The sequence below is a fragment of the Pocillopora damicornis genome, chromosome 7 (genome assembly GCF_964200805.1).
Source record: "Pocillopora damicornis chromosome 7, jaPocDami1.2, whole genome shotgun sequence".
Lineage (NCBI taxonomy): Eukaryota > Metazoa > Cnidaria > Anthozoa > Scleractinia > Pocilloporidae > Pocillopora > Pocillopora damicornis.
This window is the reverse complement of record NC_142676.1, coordinates 16,446,663-16,471,819: the sequence shown is the minus strand read 5'-3', so window position 1 is coordinate 16,471,819 and position 25,157 is coordinate 16,446,663. Positions and strand designations below refer to the sequence as shown.

Genomic DNA, 25,157 nt, shown 5'->3' with positions numbered 1-25,157 from the left:
AGGAGCTTCATTTCTAACCCTAAAATTGTCGCAGGCTCCAGCTGTATTCCATGTTGAAGTAGAGGTTCTCCTGCCCAACTTCGCTCATGTTATCAATAATTTCATTGGGAATGTCTAGAGGTATTTATTTGAATTTTTTAGCTTCATGAAACTGTGCCACCAGAGGAGAGAATCTGCTGTAGGATGTCACGGGGTACGGAAAAAATAAATTAAAAAATACTTGATATAAGTCTCTAATTACTTGGGGTTGTTTTCATAGATTGTAGGAATTGTCGAAGAGGTAAAGACATGTCATACTTAGAAATCCCTTCCTTCATCTATTTCATTTATTTATCTTTTTATCTCTTTAGTTATCTATCCACTTTTTTTCCAAATGAAAAGTATAGATGTACCAACTGTCGGTTCATCAATATGTACAAGTAGCGTTCTGGTACCAGGGGTGTTTCTTCACTCTTTGATTTAAAATGACGTGCTCTTAAGTCTCCTGATCCCTTAAGTCCTGGAGGACTTACTGGCCCGGGGAAGCCAGGAGGCCCAATATGTTCAGCCGTCTTGATGGCTAAGGTAATAAACTTATTATGTTAAAAGAATACACCCCTCTGTCATTCCCACTCCATCTGTTACCAATATTTGTCGAATTAAGATGAAAAACTAAGAAAGGCAAAGTTTGTTCTCGTGAACTAGGAGCATTGCAATACGGCCTCTGATGCTTCCTTACAATTAGCTCCAAAAAAAACTTCTAGCCAAGGCAATGACTGGTAATATCTTGACCTTATTCATTCATAGGTAGTGTGATTGTTTTGTTGAAAGAAATGTATTTTTATTTGATAACATTTTGTATTCTTAACTTTGATAAAAAAATGTTGAAAATAAAAGAATGAATAACAATAATAGTAATAATAATGAAAACAACAGCAACAAAGACATTGTGTCAAGATTGAATCATTCTGCGTCACACAATCCTATCACGGCTATAATCAGTATTCCTCATCGCTAAGGAAACAATGGTGGGCCAATATGCTGCCATGTTTTTTTTCTTTTATGAGCAATGTAACAGTCATATCAAACAAATATCTCAGGTAGACTTATTTATGGTGTTTTTATGTTTGAAATAAATTAACATGGCGATTACCAGTACTTGGATGAGTGAAGTGACGTTTCCCGTTGGGCATCTTGATCTTACTGGTCATAAGAAGTATAAATGCAATATAAGTAAAAAAAACTCTTGATTTTTAAGAGTTAACTTTTTAGTCAGTTTTTTAACACTCTCTGACACTATTTTTTTAAACGCATTTGCACTATTCACTGCATGCCCTCATAATAAAACGCATCGATTTATCCATAAATCTAGTATCCAGATCTGGTTCTCACAAGGGGAGAATTTCCTCTTGTTCCTCTTCTGGTTGATTTCAAGATTCCATTCATAATTCTCCTCACTATTTGCCATACAATTCTTACGGTGATGGTTCCGAGAATTTCGTATTGGATCAACTAGGAATCCCCTAATTGCCTTTATATTTGTCTGGATTCTTGCCACTTTTCTGTTTGATATTATAGTCATATTGTAAGTAAAACTTCTATCCTGGTCACTCGCTTTGAGTTAAAGGGTTAGTAGGAAAACGTTAGAAAAATGATTGCGTTACTGAACATAGACTGCCTTGAAAAGAAACTCAAATAATGACCCTATTCATGGAATAAATAAAGCTCATGAACATACTCAAAATATCTCCTACTGCTATAGTTTTACCACCTAAAGAATCTTTTAATTTCTGACGTGAAATTGATGTTTTACTGGCTCTAGTACTTCCGAAAAACTCACAGCCTGGATGCAGTGCACCTTCTAATCCTTCGGGAATCTAATTAGCAAGAAGCATTTGTCATTTGGCCCAAATGACAAATGCTTCGCTAATTCAGTAAACCCCCCCCCCCCCCCCCCCAGTGCGCCGCCAACACCGCTAACATAAACAAAGCGATGGCAATTGACAGCAAAGTAAAAGAAAAGGCGACTAAAATCAGCATTATTCGACGCTGAATCACGCAGACATGGCTTGCGACTCCAGTTTCGTGGTCGCATCGAGCAGGTATCGTTGGCACTGATCCTTTCCATTGTCGTCGCATTCATTATCACAAATAATTTCCTCAGATCTACTTTTAAAAACTTCCATTTAAATTCACCAAGATTTTCCCCTACTTTTGAAATGAAATGAATTATGTATTAGTCAGATCTAAAGCTGATATTGTAAGCTTTCGTTTGCAAAGCAATCCGCCCCTGAGATCTATTAAATTTACAGGCAATACGATACTTGTGGCTTTTTCTTAAATTGAATTTTCGAGTCTTAATTAAGGTGAATTTTTTTAATGCCTTGACTAAAAATAAGCCTTCGAAGGAACATAGCCTCATGATCCCTTCTTTCCCTTATAATCAATCTTGACCGTCTTAGACTTTTTAGGAGAGATAAATTACGTTTGACAACTTGTTTTACCGCGTTTCAAGCGTGGGAAAGGGTAATTTTGTCAATTAACTGCTTGAATCCTGCTCAGGACAAAGGATGCATCACAACTTCCTAAAGACTAATTTTACATGGGAAGTGTTAATAAAGATAATTGGACAGGAAGTCATTAGTGGGTATAATCGTGATAATTAAAGCTCACGCAAGTGGACTGCACCAAGAAAAAGAAAAAAAGAAAATAACTTTAGAGGCATTTTTTCCCGCGAATTCTAACATTAAAGCGCTTTCAGAAGTTAGAGACCATTAACGATAAAATGTCATCAATTATTTCGCTTCCAGATAGACCAGATCCACAAAAACAGGTCAACTGTCTAGGTCAACTTGGAAATTCTTGAGACCAGACATTGCATACAGCTGTCGGTTAACCTCAATTCGAGGTGATAAGGCGTAAACCTAAATCAACAGTTGGCAAGATTGCAGGAATTAATGTCTTTTCTTTCTCAAAATAATTTGGCTGACCTTTTTTCTTTAAGGAAAAATTACTAATTCATATGCTATAAAGGTAATTATAAATTCTGGTATTCAAAGCACCTTACCGTCCTTGACTTCCTCTAATCAAGATATGCATGTCATTTCTTAGACCTCTTAGGTGTTTAGCACTAATGTTATCTCGAAAAGAAGAGCAACAAAAAGGGATTTACATAATTGTTTCTGTAACACAGAAACTTTTAGTTAGTTGTATTCAAATATGGCTATATAATAACAACAGAAGTTTGATACTCTCATTCAATTTTTGGCTCCAAAATGATCCTGCACGAGGCTTCGTGCCCTTTGCCATTTCTTGGCTATTATAGTCATTTAGGCAGGGTGAAATCTTTCTCCAAGAGGAGAGGATCCAGCTAGGGCAGCTTCCGATCCGATTCCAAGATAATCAAATAATCTGACGAGGTAAAACTACTCGTCCCAAAATTGGGGTTTAATGATGTTAACTTATACTTATCTATTAGAGTTGACGAATAGTTTGCGAAGTATTACGTATTCATCCATAAAGACCTTTTTTAAGGGTACTCGTCAAACTAACGAATATGCCTCAAAATTCTTATCTATAGAGATATATTTACGGTTAATTTAAGTCCAGCTGACTAGACAGATATGTCTAAAACCTATAATCCCATAGACTGACTGATTAAACATTTCTAAGCCCCTCTTTTTGGCAGCAATATCAAAACAGTTTCTTTACATCGAAAAGAAGAATAGCACTCCCAAGATGTGTATAGTGTGCTTGGCCACACTAGCAGAAAATGTAGTGACTATTCTACTTACAAATCAATCACGCTTCAATGTTGTTTCTGTCAAATGCCTTTCGTGAATCGATACCCTAAGATATTTCAGTGAACCACCAGAACGGTTAAGGCTTTTGGCGCACGCAAGTTAATAAGTCTGAAGCTTGTGGTCTAGAGAATGGAGGTGGAATGGAGGTGGAAGCATACGTCATGGCTGATAGTGGTTAAGCTACGTCTCGCCGTTGTTTGAAAATTTTAAATTGTGAATTACGAGATATAGTTACAAAAAGAGAATGTAAGTATAAATAAAAACTGTTTTATATTAAAATTAGTGAGCCAAAAGGAGGCAGGAATAACAATCTCGACATTTAAACTGTCCTGCCCACCCCAAATTATAATTATCACTATCGTGGTTTCTGTGGGTGTCCTTGTTTTACTATGTGACCTTACTGTATTCCGGTCATTTCGGTTGCAAAAGAAAGGAATATTCCTTTCTAATAAATGGTTTGTTGATTGCGTCATCTGGCCTTATACGTACATTTAAGTCACAGGAAGTTCTCTGAAGCACTCCAAAAATGATCAGTTTTCATAATTTTTAAAGGTGAAGGGATTACTTCTTTTAAGACGTAGATACAAAAACAAATGCGAGGGTCACATCTGGCTCAAAGAATCTTAAAATACGAGAGTAGTCTTACATTTTTCTCCCGGACACGTGCACAAAATCAGTTAAGATCATTGCGCAAACAGGGGAAAAAAATCACTATGTAATCGATTATCAGTGATTAACTATGATGTGCTGTGGAAATGATTTTATATAAAAACAAATTCAACTCTCTTTATAGAACAACAGCTCGGTCAAAATGTCAGTAAAAAAAAAAGAAAAAAAAAAAAGATTAATCTGATTGGATTAATCAAGGACCGTCATGGTCATAGAGCGATTATGGCGCAACACACAACTTTATTAATCTACATAAACCTTACTGCCTTTAGTGAGCTGAGCTCTGATGATTGAGTTAACACCACTTCAAAATGGAGTTGCTGCCAGCTATTTATTATAAGATGGACGGGAAGTTAGTGGTGAACGATTATTCGAGCAAATCCCTCAGCAAACGGACGCCTTATAAGGGTAAATATGTTTCACATTTTTTTTACGAATAAAGTCAGAATTAATCGAATATTTACCAACAGCTTCCGTTTAGTCTTAAATGCTTTAGCTTGATCTTCTTTCAAAATTGCATATGCTTGATTCGAATATCATTGCGTGCTCATAAGTGCAATTATCAGGAGAAACAGCTTGGTGGGTGGGACTGCCGATATGGTTGTTTTATAAGTACAAAGCAAATATGGGTATACAAAAACCGAAAGTAATTGATTTTCATTCATTGTCTGCACTTTTTGACTCGTTCAACTGAGGTGAGGCGATTTGCACTCTTTCGCCTCAGAGAACAAAGTGTAGTCTGAGTTGCTACAAAATAGAACCAGAGGGAAATCATACGCACTGACAAGATTATATTCATCCTACTTAACAACAGGGCCACTTAATTACTTTTCAATGATAAACTGTCTAAACAATCCTGAAGGCTTGGAGGAAGTATTGCATTTCCTTTGGATTTCCGTTAATCTTTCATTTAGAGCTGGAAAAAAAAGGTAACTGATATCGTTTTTGAGAAGTAGTAATTAGGTTATGGTCAAACGTAAGCTGTGTTATGTTAATACCAAACTGAGAGAAACTGAAGTAAAAAATAACGAAATTCTTTTTTTTTTCTCTCACTAAATGTGATTTCCCAGTTGAAATCCACACAGATAAGAGTCCAACTACTTAATATTTTAGGTTTTTTGTTTTGAAAGTTCATTGGAATTGGCGCTGGTGGGAAAGAATTTCCTCATTAATGGCTTTTCAGGGCAAGAAAAAAAAAACATGAACGAGACAATAATGGGTATGGATCGCGAATTAAGATGGCAAGCGAATAATAAAATTAGACAAATAGATTAAAGTTCAAGATCAGAAAAATAGAACAGAAAGGAAACCTTCCTTTCCCAGATTTTAATCTTAGTTTATGATTGTTGCTATGAGAAGTGATCAATTACCAGTAATCGTTCCCGCTCAGTGATAACTCGTCATTTTGATAGGGTATGTTAGGAACCCGTTAACGGTCGGCAGAGAGCTGATAAATAGCAAACCATTGTGTATTTATTTTGTGTTCCTGAACACGTATTTAGCCCTGGGAGAGATAAGGACCAATGTGCTACACTCCTTAAGAAATAAAAAGTTATTCGGTTTTTTCTGAGCTTGGGTCTATGGCTTCAGGAAGAGGGCGTGCGTGATTTTGTTAACTCACTTCTGTTCATGTTATGCGGAACTTGCTCGAAGTTGTCTGATATGCCGAACCCAATTATTACACAGATCTCATACTTAATTACGTTGATATGGACTATGATTGCTATGAAAACAGATATAGCCGGCTTTTTTTGGACTGATACCAAAATCGTTTCTCATTTACGTGAGAGCTTCCTAAATCCTCCTATTGCTTGTACGTGCGAGGAGTCAGTTGAATATTAATCCACGAACAGTAAAGGAAACTGAGCCTCTTATATGAGACTGCGAGGTAATCTTGATTTCAACCATTGTTTGTAAAGTGCAGTCCAGCGCAAAAATTTAATAATCTCAGATTTTTCATTTCGGAGACGGCATGTATTATACATCATTAACATCATAAAAGAAAATCAATTTTAACTTAATCTAGCATGGCTTGATAAACAATAAGACTGATCAAGCAGCTCTTCACAGAGGTTCGAATCAAAAAGCAATAAATAGATTAAGCATGTTGTGGTAAAGATTACAGACCAGTTGAGAGCAAAATAAACATACAACCTCAACAAAGTCGAAAAAAAACCTCGAAGGATTTGGGCGATGCTTTATTTCATTACCTCAATTTTATCATGAGCCTCTTTTTCCTCTAAAAAGTATTGATCAAGTCAAGCAATTCAGAAGATGGCATTCCTGTTTAAATTGTTTTAAAACGATCTAGAAAGAATGGGATTTACTTGTTTTGATAGCTTGCCTTTCGTACCTACTAGCTCAGAAGCCTTCATTCTTGATCCTTCTCCACAAAGATATGCAGCTCATAAGTTTATACAAATGTGACTTAAACAAACATATTCAGGACATTGTGATTATTTTTCGCGCTTAGTCTAAACATAACAGCGAGATAATTGATTTTTCATGACAGTCGGTTAATAAAAAGCAACCAAGCTTTTATTTACTTTGGACTTCCGGGCACCATTAGAACAAGAAAAACGTAACTCGGGAGTTTTTTTACAACGTGAAAACAATTTGCAATACTCTAGATGTACGTGAAATAATGCATCTAACTGCGTATCGAGAGCAAATTTCATACAGAAGAAGGAAAACGTCAATTCTATTCAGTACGTTTCCAAAGAAAACATTCTATGTTTACGAATGGTTTCTTCATTACTTGCTTCCTTCCTAAAACATGCAGGTAGACCCTGTTATCACCGAAATCTTAGCAAAATCTTTTGCAAAGATTAATATTTGAAATAGTTGTTTCTTAAGTCATAAAAATCAGTGTATCGTCGTACTTATCTCTTGAATATGTTACTGCAATTGAGAAACAACAGAAGAATCATTCTACGGGAAGATAATTAAACGGATTTATCTTGACAACAAATTTCATTCAAATCTACAGCGTGCTCTGGCGAATAATCCTATCATCTTCAATCTTCCCAAGAATTTCTAAGAGAAAATTCCTAACTACCATTTTTGTGTAGATTAGGAAGCACGTACGAACCATCGTGCCTCTGTTTATTTTCATTCCCATTAAGGCCAAGGTAGCGTTGCCCGCAAGCTCGCAAGCTTATATGACAAAGTTTGTGCCAGCAATGAATATTTGCAATAGTCTTCAAAAGCCAGAAATTTTGACCGCAGTTTTAGAGGCATTTTAATATTAGGTGAAGTGAGTAGAGTTTCAAACGTGAGTGCACGAAGCTTTACCTTTCCTCCTTATTTACAAAGTAACCACGGAAAAAAATTTCTAGGTGTTTAGGCATCATGAGCGTGGGATGGAAAGTGTTGTGCTTTGTGAAATTTGTCACGTGCATGACGATGACTAGTCGTGGGAATAGTAACCTTATCGCTCAGTACTGTTAAGCATCATGTAATACAAACATGAAAAACAAATTAATCACATGTATGCCAACATTTAAAACAATTTAGGCACTTGTTGAGTGTTTCAATCTGAAAAAGTCGAAACAAAGGATCTGGAAGTATGCCAAGTAACCAAAAAATAAGGCGTAATCGCTAAATCTTCGGAGAGCAAACATTAAGGTCACACGCGAAAAACAATAGGAGATGAAGGAAATCTGAAACCAGAAAAAGAGAATTGCCGTTGATTAAGAAATTACTGAGGAGGGAAAACTAACATTGCGAAAGCAAACGTAACCTAACAAGAAGATTTCAACAACCTTATGGCCACGTAAAACCCAGTGTCTGCGCATCGAGACTGTGGTAAGCTTAGCCCTCCTATTAAGACTTCAAGTTTCCAACCACTAAAACAAAACACACTGGATTATGTTTTAACTAAAACATTACCCGGCCAGAGTTCGGTATCATTAAAAAGAAATTACTATCTTACGTTACCAACTCACATTTTCTAACCCTCTAAATACCTTAAAATAGCGCCATCACCCCCCCACGACCTCGTACAAATTGATTCAAGATGTTGGTTTTAACTGATCATATGATGTTTTTGAAAAATGTTATAGGTAGATTCTATTATAGATTGGTGAATTTCTTCATCATCCGTTCCTCGTGTCTCGACCTAGAATAGCCTAAGGCTTTAAGTTGTTTTTAAGTCTCCGAAGAAAACTAAAAGTATAATGTTATAGCTAAATCGTATATCAGCTTGTTTCAATCAAACTGATATTACCGCATCGTGACATTTTCGGCCCCTTAAGACAAACTTCCAATACCAGTATGGTACGGGGGTAGGCTCATGATTTTTCTAAAAAAAAAAAACCAAAAAAAAAAAAACCCAAACTGATCCAAAAAATCCGTTACGCACGTGGGTCGGAGAACGAACTAACATTTCTGATCGAACTTTACACGTGAAAAGTAAAAGTAAATTGGTCCTTCTACATGGCACTTATACCGATAACACACTTTCTCTTCTAGATTGAAAGGGTGCACTTAAAATAGGTACATGGCCATACTTAGCACCACAGATACATATTCTCAAAATCGATTACTGACCAAATGTTATTTCCTGCTGCTGAGGCCATCAATGTGAAGAGAATGATAAAAGTTTCGATTTACGATTATTTTATTAAGCGTCAACGATGATGATGAAGGGTTTCGATGTGGTTTTGTAATCAAGACTAAAGAATGCGCCTTGAATGCAGGTTTACATGGCGTAATAAGTCAAGTGACAATGTAAGATTCAGTGTCATTGTCAGGTTATACACGCACTTATCAATTGTGCCTAAGTTGGTTAAAATTCGTTCGATTTCGAAACAGGATATTGCCGCTATGTTTCCGTTATTGCCAAGAACATTTTTTTTCATACCGAAAAGTTTTAGCGTATGTTCAAACTGGTAACTAAACATAGAGATTTTATGAGTCTCATTAACAGGTAATGCGTTTTGCAGCATAAATTGTTCAGATAATTTTCTGCTTCTAAAAGGGTGAATAGGGCAAATTTTGTCTAGCTTTACCGTATTCAGAAATCAATGTCTTTTAACTCAACTCTTATGGGGTGTTTTCTAAGCATACCTGTTTTAAGGCAATGCTGCGCAGTACTCTTTCCTAGAGAACATAAGAATCAGACCTCTTCATAAGTACAGTTGTAAACCTATACGCCAGCGACATAAATTGTTTCACAAATTTTGCTCCAATTTTAGTGTAAAAAAGCTACGAAGCAACCAACCAACGCTTTCTCAGTTTGTTCGAGCATCATCTTGATCTCAGCAGAAAATCTAGGATGTACAAATAGATTGCTGCAAGTGGTCTTCTTTCATGAAAGACCACGCAAGATGGAGTATGGTTGCGTTTTCAAAAATGGTAAAAATGACTGAGATGTAGTCCGGTTGTAAGTGCAGGGTACTATTGTGTTAGAGAACGTGTGTGTACATTCACCTTCATGTCATCAATTATAACAGGCAATTTTGTGGAAGCCACTCTTAATTCCAACAAACCCGCCAGATACACAGGCCAATCGTGGTTTAGTTAAGACTTAATACGCCACAATATTTTGGTTTCTGTGCGACACCTAATTTGCAAGGAATTTGGCGACCACCGAGAGTGAATGTAAATAATTGCAAAAGCCTATCATTACTAGTCATAACTATGCAATTCGGTTACAGGTGGCTACGGTTAGGCTAGTTTGCTTGTGTAAATACCAATTTTATGTTACAATTTAACTCCTAAAGTTTGTCACCAAGTTATCGTCGGCACCCTCAAGAAAAAGTTATTCGGTTTTTTCTGAGCTTGGGTCTATGGCTTCAGGAAGAGGGCGTGCGTGATGAAACTTTAAGAGTCAGTATTCCTTTCAAAGATCAAGTCTCAGTGAACATTGCCAAAAGACAAATGCGCGATCTCAGTTCAAAAATTGGCATTGATTTACAACCAGTCTACACCAGTAAGAAACTTGAGCAGGACCTAAAGCTTAAAGAAATCAAGCCACGCATCGTAAATCAGCATAGCGTTGTTTACTGTTTTAAATGTGATTTGTGTGATTCAAATTACGTCGGATCATTACAGAATCGCGCCCATTGAAAAATGTCGCACGGGAAAATGCAAATAAGCTAGAAAAGAGAAAGAGAGCATGCGTAACTTCACGCAGGCCTGTCAATCCGACTGTAATCATGTAATCCCCCGTGTACGCAGTGTTCGAAAGTATTGTTTCTTGTGCAGACAACCGAAACGTAGCGCTTTTCATCGAAGAAGAATAGACGTAATTAGTGGCGTTATCTTGATTAGGTTATATTGTTTAAAAATCGGTCAGATGTAAAATTAAATTACCTTTCAAATGTCGGGTTTTCAATTTGTGTTAAGACTCAAATGCGGCAGATTTGCGAGGTTCGACCATCAACTTCGCCAAGAAAGCAAAACATCACAGAAATATTCCTTTTAGTAAAAATTTCCGTACTGCCCCATACTATCGTAAAACAAATCTGTTTTCCCAATGGTAAAGTATTGTTTTTGTCACTCTATCCAAGAACTGAACGTATAATGTAGTGTGGGGCTGTGCGGAATTTTACCTTCCTTTTTGGCCCGTTATTGCCGTCAGTTTCAGATAACACGTCGGTAGTCTAATTACTTTTCGAAAAGCTTAAGTATACGTTGTAGATTCCCGCTCCACGTAGGTGCACGCTCACGCTTATAAGCTTACGGATGAACACTTCACGCTCTTTTGATATGCAAACGCGGCCCTCGCTCTTTACCGACGAAAAGAGCATTTCGTCACTTTGAAACAATGCTAATTGTTCCAATTGTATCTCCATTGTCTCTAAACGGACGCAAAGCGAAATTTTACAACTCCCGTTTGGGAATTTGTCAATTCAGATCTAAAGCGACCGAAGTTGGCGGTGAGCGTTTGCAACCTCATTGCCAGGTCATTGCGCCCGCAAAGCATCATGGGTACCCCACTTTTCTCTGGCGACGCTTTTCAATGGGCGCGATTCCGTAATGATACGACGCGCCATTTGTTTCAACCCATTGCTGATCATCGATACTCTGCCATTGGACGCCACCTGAGAGATGCCCATGGGAACATTGACTTACTCAATGAGAGCCAGTTTAGAATGCTTAAAAAATGTGGCACGAAATGGGATTGTCTTGTTTCTGAAATGTTGTACATAAGAACAATAAGGCCCAATTTAAACACCCAGAGCGATTCCATTAGGGCTAAACTCTTTGTTTAACTTTTAACGCTTTGTAATTTATTCACCGCTTCATTATATATATACTCGATTTTATTATTTTAGTTTACTTTTTTTGGACTGATACCAAAATCGTTTCTCATTTACGTGAGAGCTTCCTAAATCCTCCTATTGCTTGTACGCGCGAGGAGTCAGTTGAATATTAATCCACGAACAGTAAAGGGAACTAAGCCTCTTATATGAGACTGCGAGGTAATCTTGATTTCAACCATTGTTTGTAAAGTGTAGTCCAGCGCAAAAATTTAATAATCTCAGATTTTTCATTTCGGAGACGGCATGTATTATACATCATTAACATCATAAAAGAAAATCAATTTTAACTTAATCTAGCATGGCATAATATACAGTAAGACTGATGGCTACAATTTAACTCCTAAAGTTTGTCACCAAGTTATCGTCGGCACCCTCAAGAGAAAGATCAGAGTTGGGAGCTTTGCAGGCTAAACAGCATTTCACTGATGTCAATGACCCCATTATTGACCTGCGTGAGGCTTGGATAAATCGTAGCAGGCATAAACAAGTGTCTACATTTCTGATTGATTGTTACCTGTCAGTTTCCACAGAAACCCTGTCGATCACAGCACGCGCCTCCCAGCCAAGAAAGTATCTTATTGCACACATTGCTTTCAATCCGGCCACATTCCGGATGTCCTGACCGAACAGGCTAGAAAGCAAAGAGACAACGACGAAAGACATAAGGCGCGCTATCGGAAGAAGACAAAAATGGCGTTTCTAATCAATCGTGTTACCCCAGAGCCAGTGCCACCCTCAGCAGACGAAGAGGGAACCGAGTTATCAGACTCGCTTGGCTCCATGAAAGAAAAGGAGAAGGATTCTTCTGAGACAACTGATCATGGTGGTGCTAATGAATGTCAAGAGGGCCTTGACGGCCTTCCCGAAACCGATGTAATAAAAAATGGTACGAATAGGTTACAAAATGAAAGGAGAAGCTGTTCACCTCATTCTAAAAGACTTGACTTATGGAATCTGGAGGAAAATTTGTCGTCACGGCGATCTTCCGCCTGCGATCGCGTTCTTTTGTTGACTATGTGTCTCATGTCGGCAGCCGCACTGATGCTCACCTTGTTGATGATGTTTGGAGTGGTTGGACCAATGCAATGTTCCTGCTCTGGGAAAACAGGTAATATTTCTTACCATGTTCATTCATATTATGGTTATTCTTTTTTTGTAATCATTATCATAATTTTCAGTCATGATTTAAAATCGAATTGGTGGGGAAATATTCCAGAATTTCCGGCCAGTTTTCCTACTCTTTATATCACAGACCGCGTAGGTTTCGATGCTTGAAATTTATAGATATCTTTGCTAAAAGGCAAACGATACATAGATCATCGGCCGTTGCGTGCTCAAAAATGTCCTCTCTTACTTGTGGGAATAGATTAGTTGATGCCGCAGCTAACGATTTTGAAATTGCTTTATTAGGTATTGAATCTTATTTTTGTTTGGACATGACACACGTTAAAGACAACACCGTTAATGAATTTGCTCAAGCAAGAAAAATAACCCATTTGGTTTGCCCAACATTGTACATAGTCCAACTAAATCTTGTTTTGACGTATTTCCGGTGTTTGAAACGTTCACTATGCAGATGCTTATGGGCTTTGGGTGAAGTTGAATTCAAAGAATACCGTCACTTGCGGAGGACATTTGTTTATAAAAATTCTGACAGCTATTTTTAGACTCAAAGGAAAACATGGAGAACTTTCTGAACAACAGCATAAGAACATCGAATTGAAGAAACCGTTATCAGAGGTTTTTTAAGCGAGTATAAGTTCAATCCAAGTGATGTCGTATGTTAAAAAAACAAAAAAAACAAAAAAACGATGGAAAACAGAGCTTGAAAATTTGTTGACCCTTTTGTCCTCGTCAGATCATTAAAGGATTTGTCGAGAAACGTTATATGATTTAGCTATAGATTAAAGATGTCAGAGAATGAAATGTTCTGAGAGAAAAGAAAAAAAACAAAGCAAAACCTTTCGTACACTCGGAAAGAGGCAATTGGAAGAACAGAAAGAAAGTGATAGGGTTTCGATCATTTGGACACGGGATTGCGTGATTACATGGCTTAGGAGTATTCAAACTCTTTAGGTCAATCAAATACAGACTGAGCACTTTATTTGTATTTCAAATTTCGATGGTATCAACTGTGTCTGAACATCTGATAACACCATCATCCACTTTTTCTTTCGTAAGTTTTACGAAAAGTTGTCGTCAGTAAACACATCACCGTAACTTATAAGCAATCATCTCCGCGGCCATTTGGAGCGTAAACAAAATAGCTTTCCATACATTCCATGAATATCTCATTTCCACAGCAACTGAAGACGACGATAATTACAAAGTCGTTTTTCTCTTTCTTATTAACAATGAATTGTATAGACTCAGGATACTTGTGCAAGCGTTATTACAGTTCCACAAACAACCTCAAACTAGGTTTTGTAAAGAAGAACAATTAGGGGGCATTTCAAATTTTAAGTCAATTATATTTCATAAAATGAAACATTGACAAAAAATGTAGCAATTTAAGTATGGAATAGCTGTCGAAACAAGAGCTCTATCCAATCGAGTTTCCCAGAAGGCTTTTTTATAAGATTAGCAAAGACGTATTTTTATGAAGGTATTAACCCCGGAGCTGCCTACTTAAAAGCTATTGAGCAATATCCAAAATGATATGTTCTTCTAGTATATTTGCGTTACCCACGAATGATTCAAGTGTCGTTCTGTCATCTTATTTCAAGGATGGCGTGAATATAAGGTCAAAAGGATCGTGAATGCTTTAATTTCTGACTTTCAAAGAATCACCACTCCAACGAACAATATCACGTTTTGCAAATTTAGCGAAAGGCCTTACGACCTCAGTATCGACACTTTTGCATTAAATAATGTTCTAGATTTTACATGTTTGAAAGTTAGCGATATCCATGTCAAAAACGACGGCTAGAGCTTTGAAATATCACACAAGAAAAACAAAGGGTTATGACTTAAGGTTTGCGCCTGTTAAATCCATTCTAGCTTAATCTCTCCCGGCCCGTCTTTAAAGTGGACAAAGACTTCATTACGCTGAGAAATGTTATCTCAACACAAAATGTGTTGTGTGGAAAAAAAAAATATTAAAAATTTAAAAAAAAAAAAAGCGTGGAGGAGGGGAAGCAGAAACGCCGGCAACGCCAAAGCAGAGAGGATGCCAGCTCTCAGCCTGGCTCACATCCGGCAATCCCGTGTGCGCATGTAGACATGCTGTTCCGAGCGAGGATCAACCATCTTCGCATTCAAATCACCCCGTGATCAAAATCATCGTCATCTCCGCCCGCGTAGGGAGAACCTCACCATCATCGTTCCTATCTGAACATAATATATAATTAGTGCTAACAGAAAGTATAATTTGGACATTGCCGCTTTGGATTAGCGAAATAAATTAGTCTACGCGGGGTGATTTATTCGCTTCGAGTTGTCGATATCCTTCACAGTATCCATTTACAAACAGGCCTGGATCATAAAAAAAAGGCCAACATGAGGGTTAGATCAGTTAAAATATCTTCGAATGAGTTCTTATGTTAAAACCCAGCCTCAACTTATTATATATTGCCGCCAATTGTCACTTTGACTGAAATAGCAACATACTTCGAAAGTGAAAGAAAATGTGGTGATTAACTAGCCAAAACGTGTCCGCGCTCATTCCACAACCGATCAACTTCAATTACTCTAGTTTCTTTAATTGTAAAGCTCTTCCAAGTCCAGATCTTAGTGTTCTTCTACTTCTCAATTTCGACATAATTTCTCGTAAATGTAAAATTGTTAAAAAAGTCGCACAATGTACCTCTTTCCTTACGAATGATGCACTAACTTGGAAAAATCGTTTACTTATAACAAGCAGGAAAGGAGGCCTTACTCACCATATTTTTGATAGTTGAGCAACTATTACTCTTGATAGTGACTGTTTGCACTAGTTCAAGAACAGCATGTCCTACTTCTCCCTTATAGAAAGCTTAGAGAAAGATTTCACTAAGGGATGTATAAACGTGTTTATTGATTCATTTTTTTTTATCTATTCATTCATCTGTTCATCTTTTCATTTGAAATCATTACCTATTTTTGTTTACATTTTCTGTTTTTCTTATTGTCTCCCCTTTTCTAGAAACATCAGAACTTCAAAAGAATGTGCAAGAGTTGGAAAGGAACATCTCTGCATTAAGAGATCACTCGGTAGGAGTAATTCTTAATCATTAGCAGTGATTTGTTAAAAGCAAAAGTGCACTGATGTGAAACACATGGGTACATGTATGTACATAAGACTAAAGGCCCCAAAAGGACTTTTAACTCCCTGATTGTTAGTAATGGTACAGAAATAGATATTCTTTTAATCGGGCTGTTGTGTGCCTGGTGGAGCCTGATAAACGTTACTATAGGTCATCTTGGGTGTCATTATCAGACATTAGCAGTGTTCTCCTAATTTTTTTAACCAACTTTGGAAGCATAACAGGCGCGAACCTTATCATGCAAATTGGACACCATATAGCGATCAAAGTCATTAAATCATTGTTCATAAGGAATGACATGAAAGTGTTCTCCTACAAGGAAACTTAATCAGGAATATTGATTTACATTTTTTTAAAATTGTTTTAGGTTTCAAAGGATGTAAAGGAACTGAAGAAAAACGTAAGTTTGCCATTCATTCACCCCCACTTCCCTTTATAATCTTAATCATCATCTCCATGTTAATAATTACAATAATGGTGATGATCTTAAATCATCAGTAACAATAAACCATTCATTCAAAAAATGATGTGATGTTGAGAAGTTTCTCTTCTTTTCTTTTCTTTTGTTCCTTGTGTCAGGTCTCAGCAGAGTTGGAGGAGCTAGAGATAAAGGTAAGTTTAAATTCATCCATTTCCAGTTCAATCTAAATTAGGAAAAAAATTGCTATAAGTGCACTCAGTTGAACATGAGTTTCTTACTTTATGGCAGATGAAAAAAGATATGGAAAACATGAAAAACGAGGTAAGTTTCAATACCAACATTAAGAGTTTATCGCTATCTGTATCTCTCACTGTTACGATCCCTGTCATCATTATGTTCAAAAGCAGAACGTGGACTGCTCTTCTTAATTCACCAAATTTAATAGGCCCACTAATTCTCTGGCAAAATAAATTGGCCCATTTTATTTTTTTAGGGCCAAAATACAGAGCTAGAGGATATCCGTCTCGAAGTACAGGGTACTGCCCAAATCCTGATTGGTCTAAATAAAAGCGTGCATGAGAGGTTTCTGCATTTTCAACAAAGAGTCATGCAACTGGATCAAAAGGTACTTATACCTAAATGTATTTCTGCGTGCCTTTTCATTCAGAATTCGAAGCAACCGCTCAGAGACCTGATCTGAGATATCGTGCAATGCCAAGTCACTGCCCTATTAAAGTTAAGTTACTTAATGGTCATCACAAAGTAGGCGGTACACATATGCCTCTAAGCCGAACGCAAATACAGAGACTGTTTTTTATCGTGAGTAAAAGGGGATTTTGGAAGATTGTCAAACCTATTACTCCTCACAGTTTTCAACAGTCAGCGTTGAACGTTCATATTCAAGTAATGCTACCCTAGCAAATTCTGAGGTTGTTTTGAAAGCAACCTGTTTACATGCATTCAATATCTGTTAAATCGCGAGGGTTTTTTTTGTATTTAATGTCAAGCTTGAAATGCCACAGTCGAGACTAGCTTCAACTTAGCTTATTGTTCAAAACGTTCCTCAAACGGACTGTTTGTACCGGCTTAGACGAGCATTTGATACTTCCATGTAACATTTCTACTGTTTACGTGGTCATTCCCTAAAGAAAATACTTGTATAATCATATGCACTCTATCATGAGCACATATTTTCATTCATCACTTGTTTCACGATTATTTCCACCTTTATATAGTTAAAGTCCCCACATGATGGAATATTTTTTGCGTAAATATTTACCTTATTATATATACAAACCAACTCCGTTAGAAGAAAAATTTAAAAATTACCTAAGCACCGTTTTTTCGGGCCCTAAAGTGCTCATATTTTGAATTAAAAGTGTCCCATGGACTGGTAACGAATTAGCTGGTGATGACGTAGAAAACTGTGAAAATGCTCAGTTAACACTTACAAATCTCTCGTATCTCATGTAATTTTGTATCAGCTAGTTTTGAAATACTCTTGAAATAATATCCGATAGCAATGTCTACTTACCTCAAGCAAGCTTTACCGCGAGTTGTGATACATCGTACTAAATCAGTAAAGAAGAATGGAAGGTGCAAGTACGGTTGAGCCCTACGAATGAGATCCGCGTGAATCAAAAGAAGATTTCGTTGCGTTTGTATTTTGTTTTCCATGACGAAATCTGTTTAAATTAGGTAGCTGTATTCGTTTCTGTTACCATAATATTTTATTCCTATGCACTGAGCGCGGTAGTTTCACTCCAAGTTGCTACTTTCCGCAGAGATTGCAAAGGCAGAGGCTATCGTCAACGAGTCGGTAAAACGGAAAACGAGTGAGTTTATAGTCATTTAATTCAAGTTAATCGCAGATAGAGATTTTAATAGAGAAAAATGTAATTAGTTTAAGTGCTGCATTGTCAAGTGACCCGTTTCGATCAATGGCAAACTGAAATCTGTATTGTAAATAAATATTTCCTACGCATGGATTTTCACGTGGCACTTGGATTCGCTATCATCTAATTCGATAAAATATGTTTATTTGTTTATCTCGTTGCAGTGCCGTTATCTACTTTTAGTTTCTTGAGAGCAGAGGTGAGCTTGTGTTTATGCAAGTAACCGCCAGAAGTTTCGCACTGAACACACAACAGGATATCGGTCAGCTCTGGAAAGGGCTCGGACTTTATTACAAATGACGTATTTCTGTTATCAATACGATAAGAAAAGTGCAAATGTAGTCACGTGAAAAGACAAGCAGTATGAGTACCTATCAAGCGCGTGAAAAACAGTAAGAAGTTAATCATTTGCGAAATGTCAGCCGAAAAGAGTGTTGAACAATCATGTACGGTGTGGGAACAGGCCCCTCAGTCAGCATTCTTTTTAGCACAATTGATTGATTTATATCTCCCCCTGATTTGACTAGTGGTATGTGTTCGTAACAGCCGTCTTCGAAGCCGGTACGGAACAAAAAGCTGATGTCATTAACGAGTAAAATCTCCTCGATGTCGACGATCGAGACGCGTCCATGTTTGCTATACAACTACATCCTTTGGAAAGGAGTTTTATAGAAATACCCGGTATATGAGTATTGTTCTTTAGGCTAACATCATTTGGCACTCCGGCCACGCAATACGTTCGTCCTTGCTTCTATATTTCTCCTTTCTCCACCGTAGTTGCCGACGTGTCTTCACAGTTTTCTACGTCACAGTTATGTAACATGAACGTTTTTGCCGCGCGCTTGGTCGGGACATTTTTTGGCCAACAAATCGCGCTTTCAATGCACAAAAAAAAAAAAACCCCAGGAGAACTTACTAGGCGCTAAGGTTAGTTATTTCTAATTTTAAATAAAACTATTAACCCGAAAATGCAAAAAAAAATTTCATGTCATCGGCACTTTGAAAAAATATCCGTGGTTCTCCCCATAAGTATTTTGGCTTGACCAGGTCTGTTTTAGGGGCACTGTTCCTTTTTTAAAACCAACTTAATGTGCCACTGCCACTGCCACTGCCACTGCCACTGCCACTGTCACTTTCATTGTCACTGTCACTGTCACTGTCACTGTCACTGTCACTGCCTTTGTCACTGTCGCTGCCACTGTCACTGTTGCTGTCGCTGTCCCTGTCCCTGTCACACCGTCACCGTTCCAGTCACTGTCTCTCTTCACGTCCCTGTCACCGTCACTTTCACCTTCACTGTCACTGTCATTGCCATTGCCACTGCCACTGCCACTGCCACTGCCACTGCCACTGCCACTTTCACTTTCACTTTCATTGTCAATGTCACTGTCGTTGTCGCTGTCACTGTCACTGTCACTGTCATTTGCACTGCTACTGCCACTTTCACCGTCACTTTTATCGTCACAGTCACTGTCATTGTCACTGTCCCCGTCACGTTCACTGTCACTGTTACTTTAACTACTACAGCCACTTCCACTGTCACTGTCACTTACACTGTCACGGTCACTGTCACTGTCACTTTCACTGCTACTGCCACTAACACTGCCACTGCTGCTGTCACATTCACTGTCACTGTCACTTTCACCATCACTGTCAATTTCACCATCACTGTCACTTTCACCATCACTGTCAATCTCACCATCACTGTCACTATCAATGTGACTGTCACTGTCACTTTCACTACTACTTCACTGTCTCTCTCACCGTCACTGTCACTGTAAATTTCACTGACACTTTCACTGTCACTGTCACTGTCACTACTACTGCACTTTCACTGTCAGTTACTGTCACCGTCACTGTCACTTTTAATGTCACTGTTAATGTCACTGTTACTTTCACTACTACTGCACTTTTACTGTCACTGTTAATGTCACTTTCACTGTCAATGCCACTGCCACTGCCACTGTCACTGTCACTGTCACTATCACTTTTACTTTCACTGTCTCTTTCAGTGTCATTGTCACTGTCACTGTAACTTTCTTGTAACTGCCACTGTCACTGCCACTACCACTACCACTGTCACTCACTGTCACCATCACTTTCACTTTCACTGTCGCTTTCACTGTCACCATCGTTGTCATTGTTACTGCGGTAAATGTCATTATCATTACAGTTGTCATCAGTTTCATTATGGCTTTATTGCTATGGTTACTACGAATAACATTGTTCTTGTTTTTTGATTGAGTAGGTGAAAAATACTACTGGCAGCAAGGGCATCATAGGACCACCTGGAGTCAACGGCAGTCACGGTGACATTGGACCTGCCGGACCTGCTGGACCTCCAGGATACAATGGTACTGAGGGTGGCATTGGACCTGCCGGACCTGCCGGACCTGCCGGACCTGCCGGACCTGCAGGACTTCCCGGACCTCCAGGATATAATGGTACTCAGGGCCCCGCCGGACCATCTGGAGAACCTGGTGTTCAGGGCCCTCGTGGAACATCCGGGTACAATGGTACCCAAGGACCACCTGGACCCGGAGCCAGTTCCTGTGTTTTCAAGACTTCATCCAGTTCTGGAATGACAGCAGACCCGGCCGCTACGCAAGAAGTTCAAGTTACGGAACCAAACGTAAGTTACAGATCAGCTCTTTATTGGGTACAGAAAAAAAATTAAGTGATTTATTAGTAATTTTTTCCCCAAATTTTATCTCTTATCGGTTCTTCGATATCATAAATGAACTTTAGGAAGCTTTGACACTTTTGATCTCTAAATTTAACGTAGAGTGGTTCCCTGGTTTTTTTTCTCAAGTTAAAAGGTTGATAGGTTGAAATGTCGTAATAAACGAAGTTATCCCTAGAGATATGTAGATTTGAAGAAAACCTATCAGCACAATTTTGCGGCAAAAACGTTTTGATGATGACATTTTCAACTTCCATAAGAGTGGTATCAACGTTATTTTCATGCAAAAATCCGCCTGTTTTGGTATTTTTACCCCATTTTTAGTGAAACAACTGGTATTTTTACTTCAAAAGTTTTTCTCAGAAATAACGATTTACGATTAAAAATGCACAATATGCATAATATGCACATTTTCTGGGTTATCAGATGATAACTATCAGAAAGGGTGGCAAAATGGCAAAATGGAAAAATCTAAAGGTCAAGCCGTTTTCCAAGGAACTACTTAATTTGCTGTTTAGAAGCGGAGACGCGCAACTTTCTGTCGTCAACGAAACCCGGTGAATATATTTATCAACTAACTAGCTGTTTACTCAACTTCACGGCCAGAAAATTCGAATAGCATTCAACTGCAAATTCTGAAAGTTGTATAATTCTGAAATAAAAACAGCTTCTTTTTGAAAATTTTTAGGACATATTAACACTTAAAGTAATATTCATCGGTACAAAGAGTTGTCCAAATATCCAAAAGCCTCACTTAAAGGCAACAATCTTCCTTTATTTTTTCCTCCTTTGGTCCGTCTCACTTTTGAGATTCGAAGTATACTCAACTCTAAAGTTCATGTCGAGGCTTTTGAGTCTCAAATCTCCATCAGTATTTGGCGAGTTGATGTTTTTAGCATATATGAAAGAAAACATTGAACAACTTATTACGAACTTCAGCACGAACTTATTGGGCAGGTTCATTTTACTGCTAGATGTCAATTAAAATGCGTTCTTTACATTTTCGTACCCTTCAGGATATCTACGGTCAGTTTTCTAATTCTGCAGGTAATGATCTCCTTGCTGACTCTGTATCTCGACCAATTAAAAGAATAATAATAAACTGAAAAGATGATGGGCGAACGAACTGCCCACTTGGGAACCTGGTAATGCGTTGTTTTATGCCAGCTATACATTTAGAAGCCGGTACTTAAAACAACGCGTATTTTTTTGTTAGGTTCCTAGATTTGAAGGATGCAATTATGATAATATGTTGCACAAAGGATGTCTCAGATTATGGTTGTTGGCCGTGTACATCTTACATCATAAATGATATAACATGTACAACTGCCTAATTACGAAAAGGAAAAAATTGGTTTGGGCTTTCGCATTTCGAACTCTTGACACCATTTTTATTGTCATTAATGTTATCATTGTTATCATAATCATTAAAGGTCTTTTCTCCTTCAGGGTAAGGCGTTTATTGGCGTAAACTGTGATACAAATGATGCAAAAGTTGCTAAATTATCAAGCACCATCTCAGGTGGAAAGAGAACCTTCAAGTGCTCTTGTGAGGGTACCCTGACAACTGGAGAACCAAAGATGTTTTGCTATATCCACTACTGGGAGTGTCAGTTATAAAGAGGAAACATTTTACATTTTTATTTGTAGCAAATATTTTTACAGAAGAAACAAAGCTTTAATGCCATGTACACTGCTGGAAACCTAAGTCTATTCCCTTTACATGACACTTTGTATCAAACGGATGGGGGGGGGGGGGGGGGGGTGTCAAACCAGCGGCCAGATAAAGAAAACCAAGGAATTTAGCTGCCCAGTAGAAGTTATACTGTTTTATTTCTTGACTCGACTTAAACTACGTCGTCGAGTGATAACTATATTTAAACTTGCACAGTTCTGGCAGGTTCGAAATAATGTATGATTAATCACACTGCAGCCATAATGGACAGATAATTTAAGACTTAATCAATCGCTCTCTAGGACAGCAACAGAGCAATGTTTTTGTGAACGTTGTGTCGTTTTCTGTTAGGGTAAATACTAAAACAAGGAATGACCTAAAACGACTCAAAATGACCTAAAATGACCTAAATGACCTTGAATGATTTCTAAAATGAACTAAAACGACCTAAATGACGTTGAGTGATTTCTAAAATGTCCTAAAACGACCTAAAATGACCTTGAGTTTGCGGTGTCAACAAAATCTGGATCAGACCGGATCGGACCGGAACGGATTACGGATCGGATCTCGGACCGGACCACAGATCGGATCACGGACCGATCACTGATCGGATAACGGATCATGGATTGGATCATGTAAAATAAATTTTAGAGAACAAAATAGAGCGTAGGCCCCACTGGGACTTTTTTTCGCCCAAAAAACCCTATGTAGTTACTTTCACGGCCGTGTCGAGGAGTGTCGTGTAGTGCCACCATGAACGAAGGCAAGCGAGAGGTATGTATCATTTCATCAGTAAGTTAGGGTCTGCTTCTCAAGGTCCTTGAGCTACTTACGTTACTGGCGCGTGAGACACGTTGGAAGCCATAGTTCGCCAACTGATCGACCTAAACACTCCATATTGCAAGGTCAAAGTCTCGGGTACTATTCGAGACGCGTGACCTGTTACGGATCCGTATGATATTCAACCAACGAGAAGTTATTTTAGCGAAATTTGGTTTGTCACGCATTCCTCTCAATAACAATTGCCTTTCACGGCTGTTCGAGGTCAGTGGAGGTGCTTAATTGCTGCTCAGATCGAAGACAAATCGGAAAAAATTTTTGGAAAACCAGTGTGAAATTTTAATGAAAACCGAAAACCAATCCGATCCGATCCGATTCGGTCCGGTCCGATCCAGATTTTGTCAACGTCGCATTGTTCTCATCACTCAAGTCATATAAGGTTATTTTAGGTCATTTTAGAAATCATTCAAGGTCATTTTGGGTCATTTTAGGCCAGTTTAGGTCAGTTTAGGTCATTTCTTGTTTTAGTAACTAACTTTCTGTTGGAGAACATTTCAACTGACTATAGTAAAATTAAAATCAAAGTAATTAGCCTATGAGATCGCAAAGTAAAATAATTTAACCGCTTAAGGTGCGTAAAAACGCGTTTGATCAAGAAGCGATCGGATTTAGTTTTTAATGTGATTGGTTGAGAGGATGGCGTGAGCTTTCTGGACCAATCACAGAGCGAAGTGGAACAAAACCGAAGCAATTTACGATTACGACTACAGTTAATTGGAAATCGCCTAGTTTAACGACATTGCGTGTAATTTACCTGATTTCGAATCGTAATTCTGAAATACAGTGATCCATACTCATTCAAATATGTACATGTTTTATTTAATCAGAAACTCGGTTCCTATGTCACCACCGACTTTTACGTCCGCTCCAATTGGCTCAGCCGTGGGGATTAATCGTGGCTTTACTCTCTCGGCCGACAACGATATAGCGTTTGTACAAATTTTAATCAACTGATATGAATGTCTTTATCAACTGGAAAACCTAAAAAGCAAGCCTTTTTCCAACGTACTTACTTACAATTCGGTCATACATGCGTTAATAACATGCATGCATCATCTAAGCGAGATGTTAATTTCTTGCGTGAAACAAAATTCGCGCAGTTGTGCCCGGCTGCGTCATAATTAGTTCAAGAAACCCGAAATAACACTTCCAGAAAAAAAAAAATGGAAGCAATTAAGGAGTTTCATTGTGATAGTGTAGGTCTGGGCTAGAATTGAAAGAACGTTCGTCATTTTCAACGCAAGCTGTTGTTTTCTTATATTTTAATCAATAGTAATGCTTTCATCAAAGCCAAAGATAGACCTCAGCCCCTTAGGGTAGTACCAAAACATGTTGAATGGGATTTATTCTTGAGTTACATTATAACAGATAAAAACACCATGCACCAAACGAACGAAATAGTAATGTGAAGTACATCAGGCTATAAAGGAGTGACTATTAGAACACCTACTATCGTTGCGACCTCAGCGACTTAAATGTAATTACTGTAAGGAATTTATTTTACAGCAATAAAATTTCAACTTTACAGTATGCTCTGTCATCAGTTTTGTTATTTCTATTTTGTTAAGGTCACATTCAGTCAGTTTTGCTATAGCATAAATCCACTTAAGCTCCACTCCTTACGACTTAGAGCCAATTTAGTTAAATATAAGGTTTTATTTTTATTCATTATAAGAT

At 37.9% G+C, this 25,157-nt stretch overlaps 1 protein-coding gene and 1 long non-coding RNA gene across 2 annotated transcripts; one reads left to right on the top strand and one right to left on the bottom strand.

Annotated features, from left to right (window-relative positions):
- Positions 1-45: 45 nt before the first annotated feature.
- LOC149042850 (uncharacterized) lies at positions 46-10,022 on the bottom strand. Its single transcript, XR_016188355.1, has 3 exons — positions 9,885-10,022; positions 9,522-9,554; positions 46-176 (listed from the first exon to the last, which is right to left on the bottom strand). It is a non-coding gene; the product is annotated as an uncharacterized LOC149042850 (long non-coding RNA).
- Positions 3,662-25,010, top strand: LOC149042849 (uncharacterized). Its single transcript, XM_089212029.1, has 10 exons — positions 3,662-4,028; positions 4,724-4,859; positions 12,244-12,830; positions 15,846-15,913; positions 16,334-16,366; positions 16,546-16,578; positions 16,676-16,708; positions 16,881-17,012; positions 20,531-20,914; positions 22,415-25,010. Exons 3-10 carry the CDS (start codon positions 12,413-12,415, stop codon positions 22,583-22,585), a joined length of 1,272 nt encoding a protein of 423 aa, XP_089068155.1. The 5' UTR covers positions 3,662-4,028; positions 4,724-4,859; positions 12,244-12,412; the 3' UTR covers positions 22,586-25,010.
- The last annotated feature ends 147 nt before the right edge of the window (positions 25,011-25,157 follow it).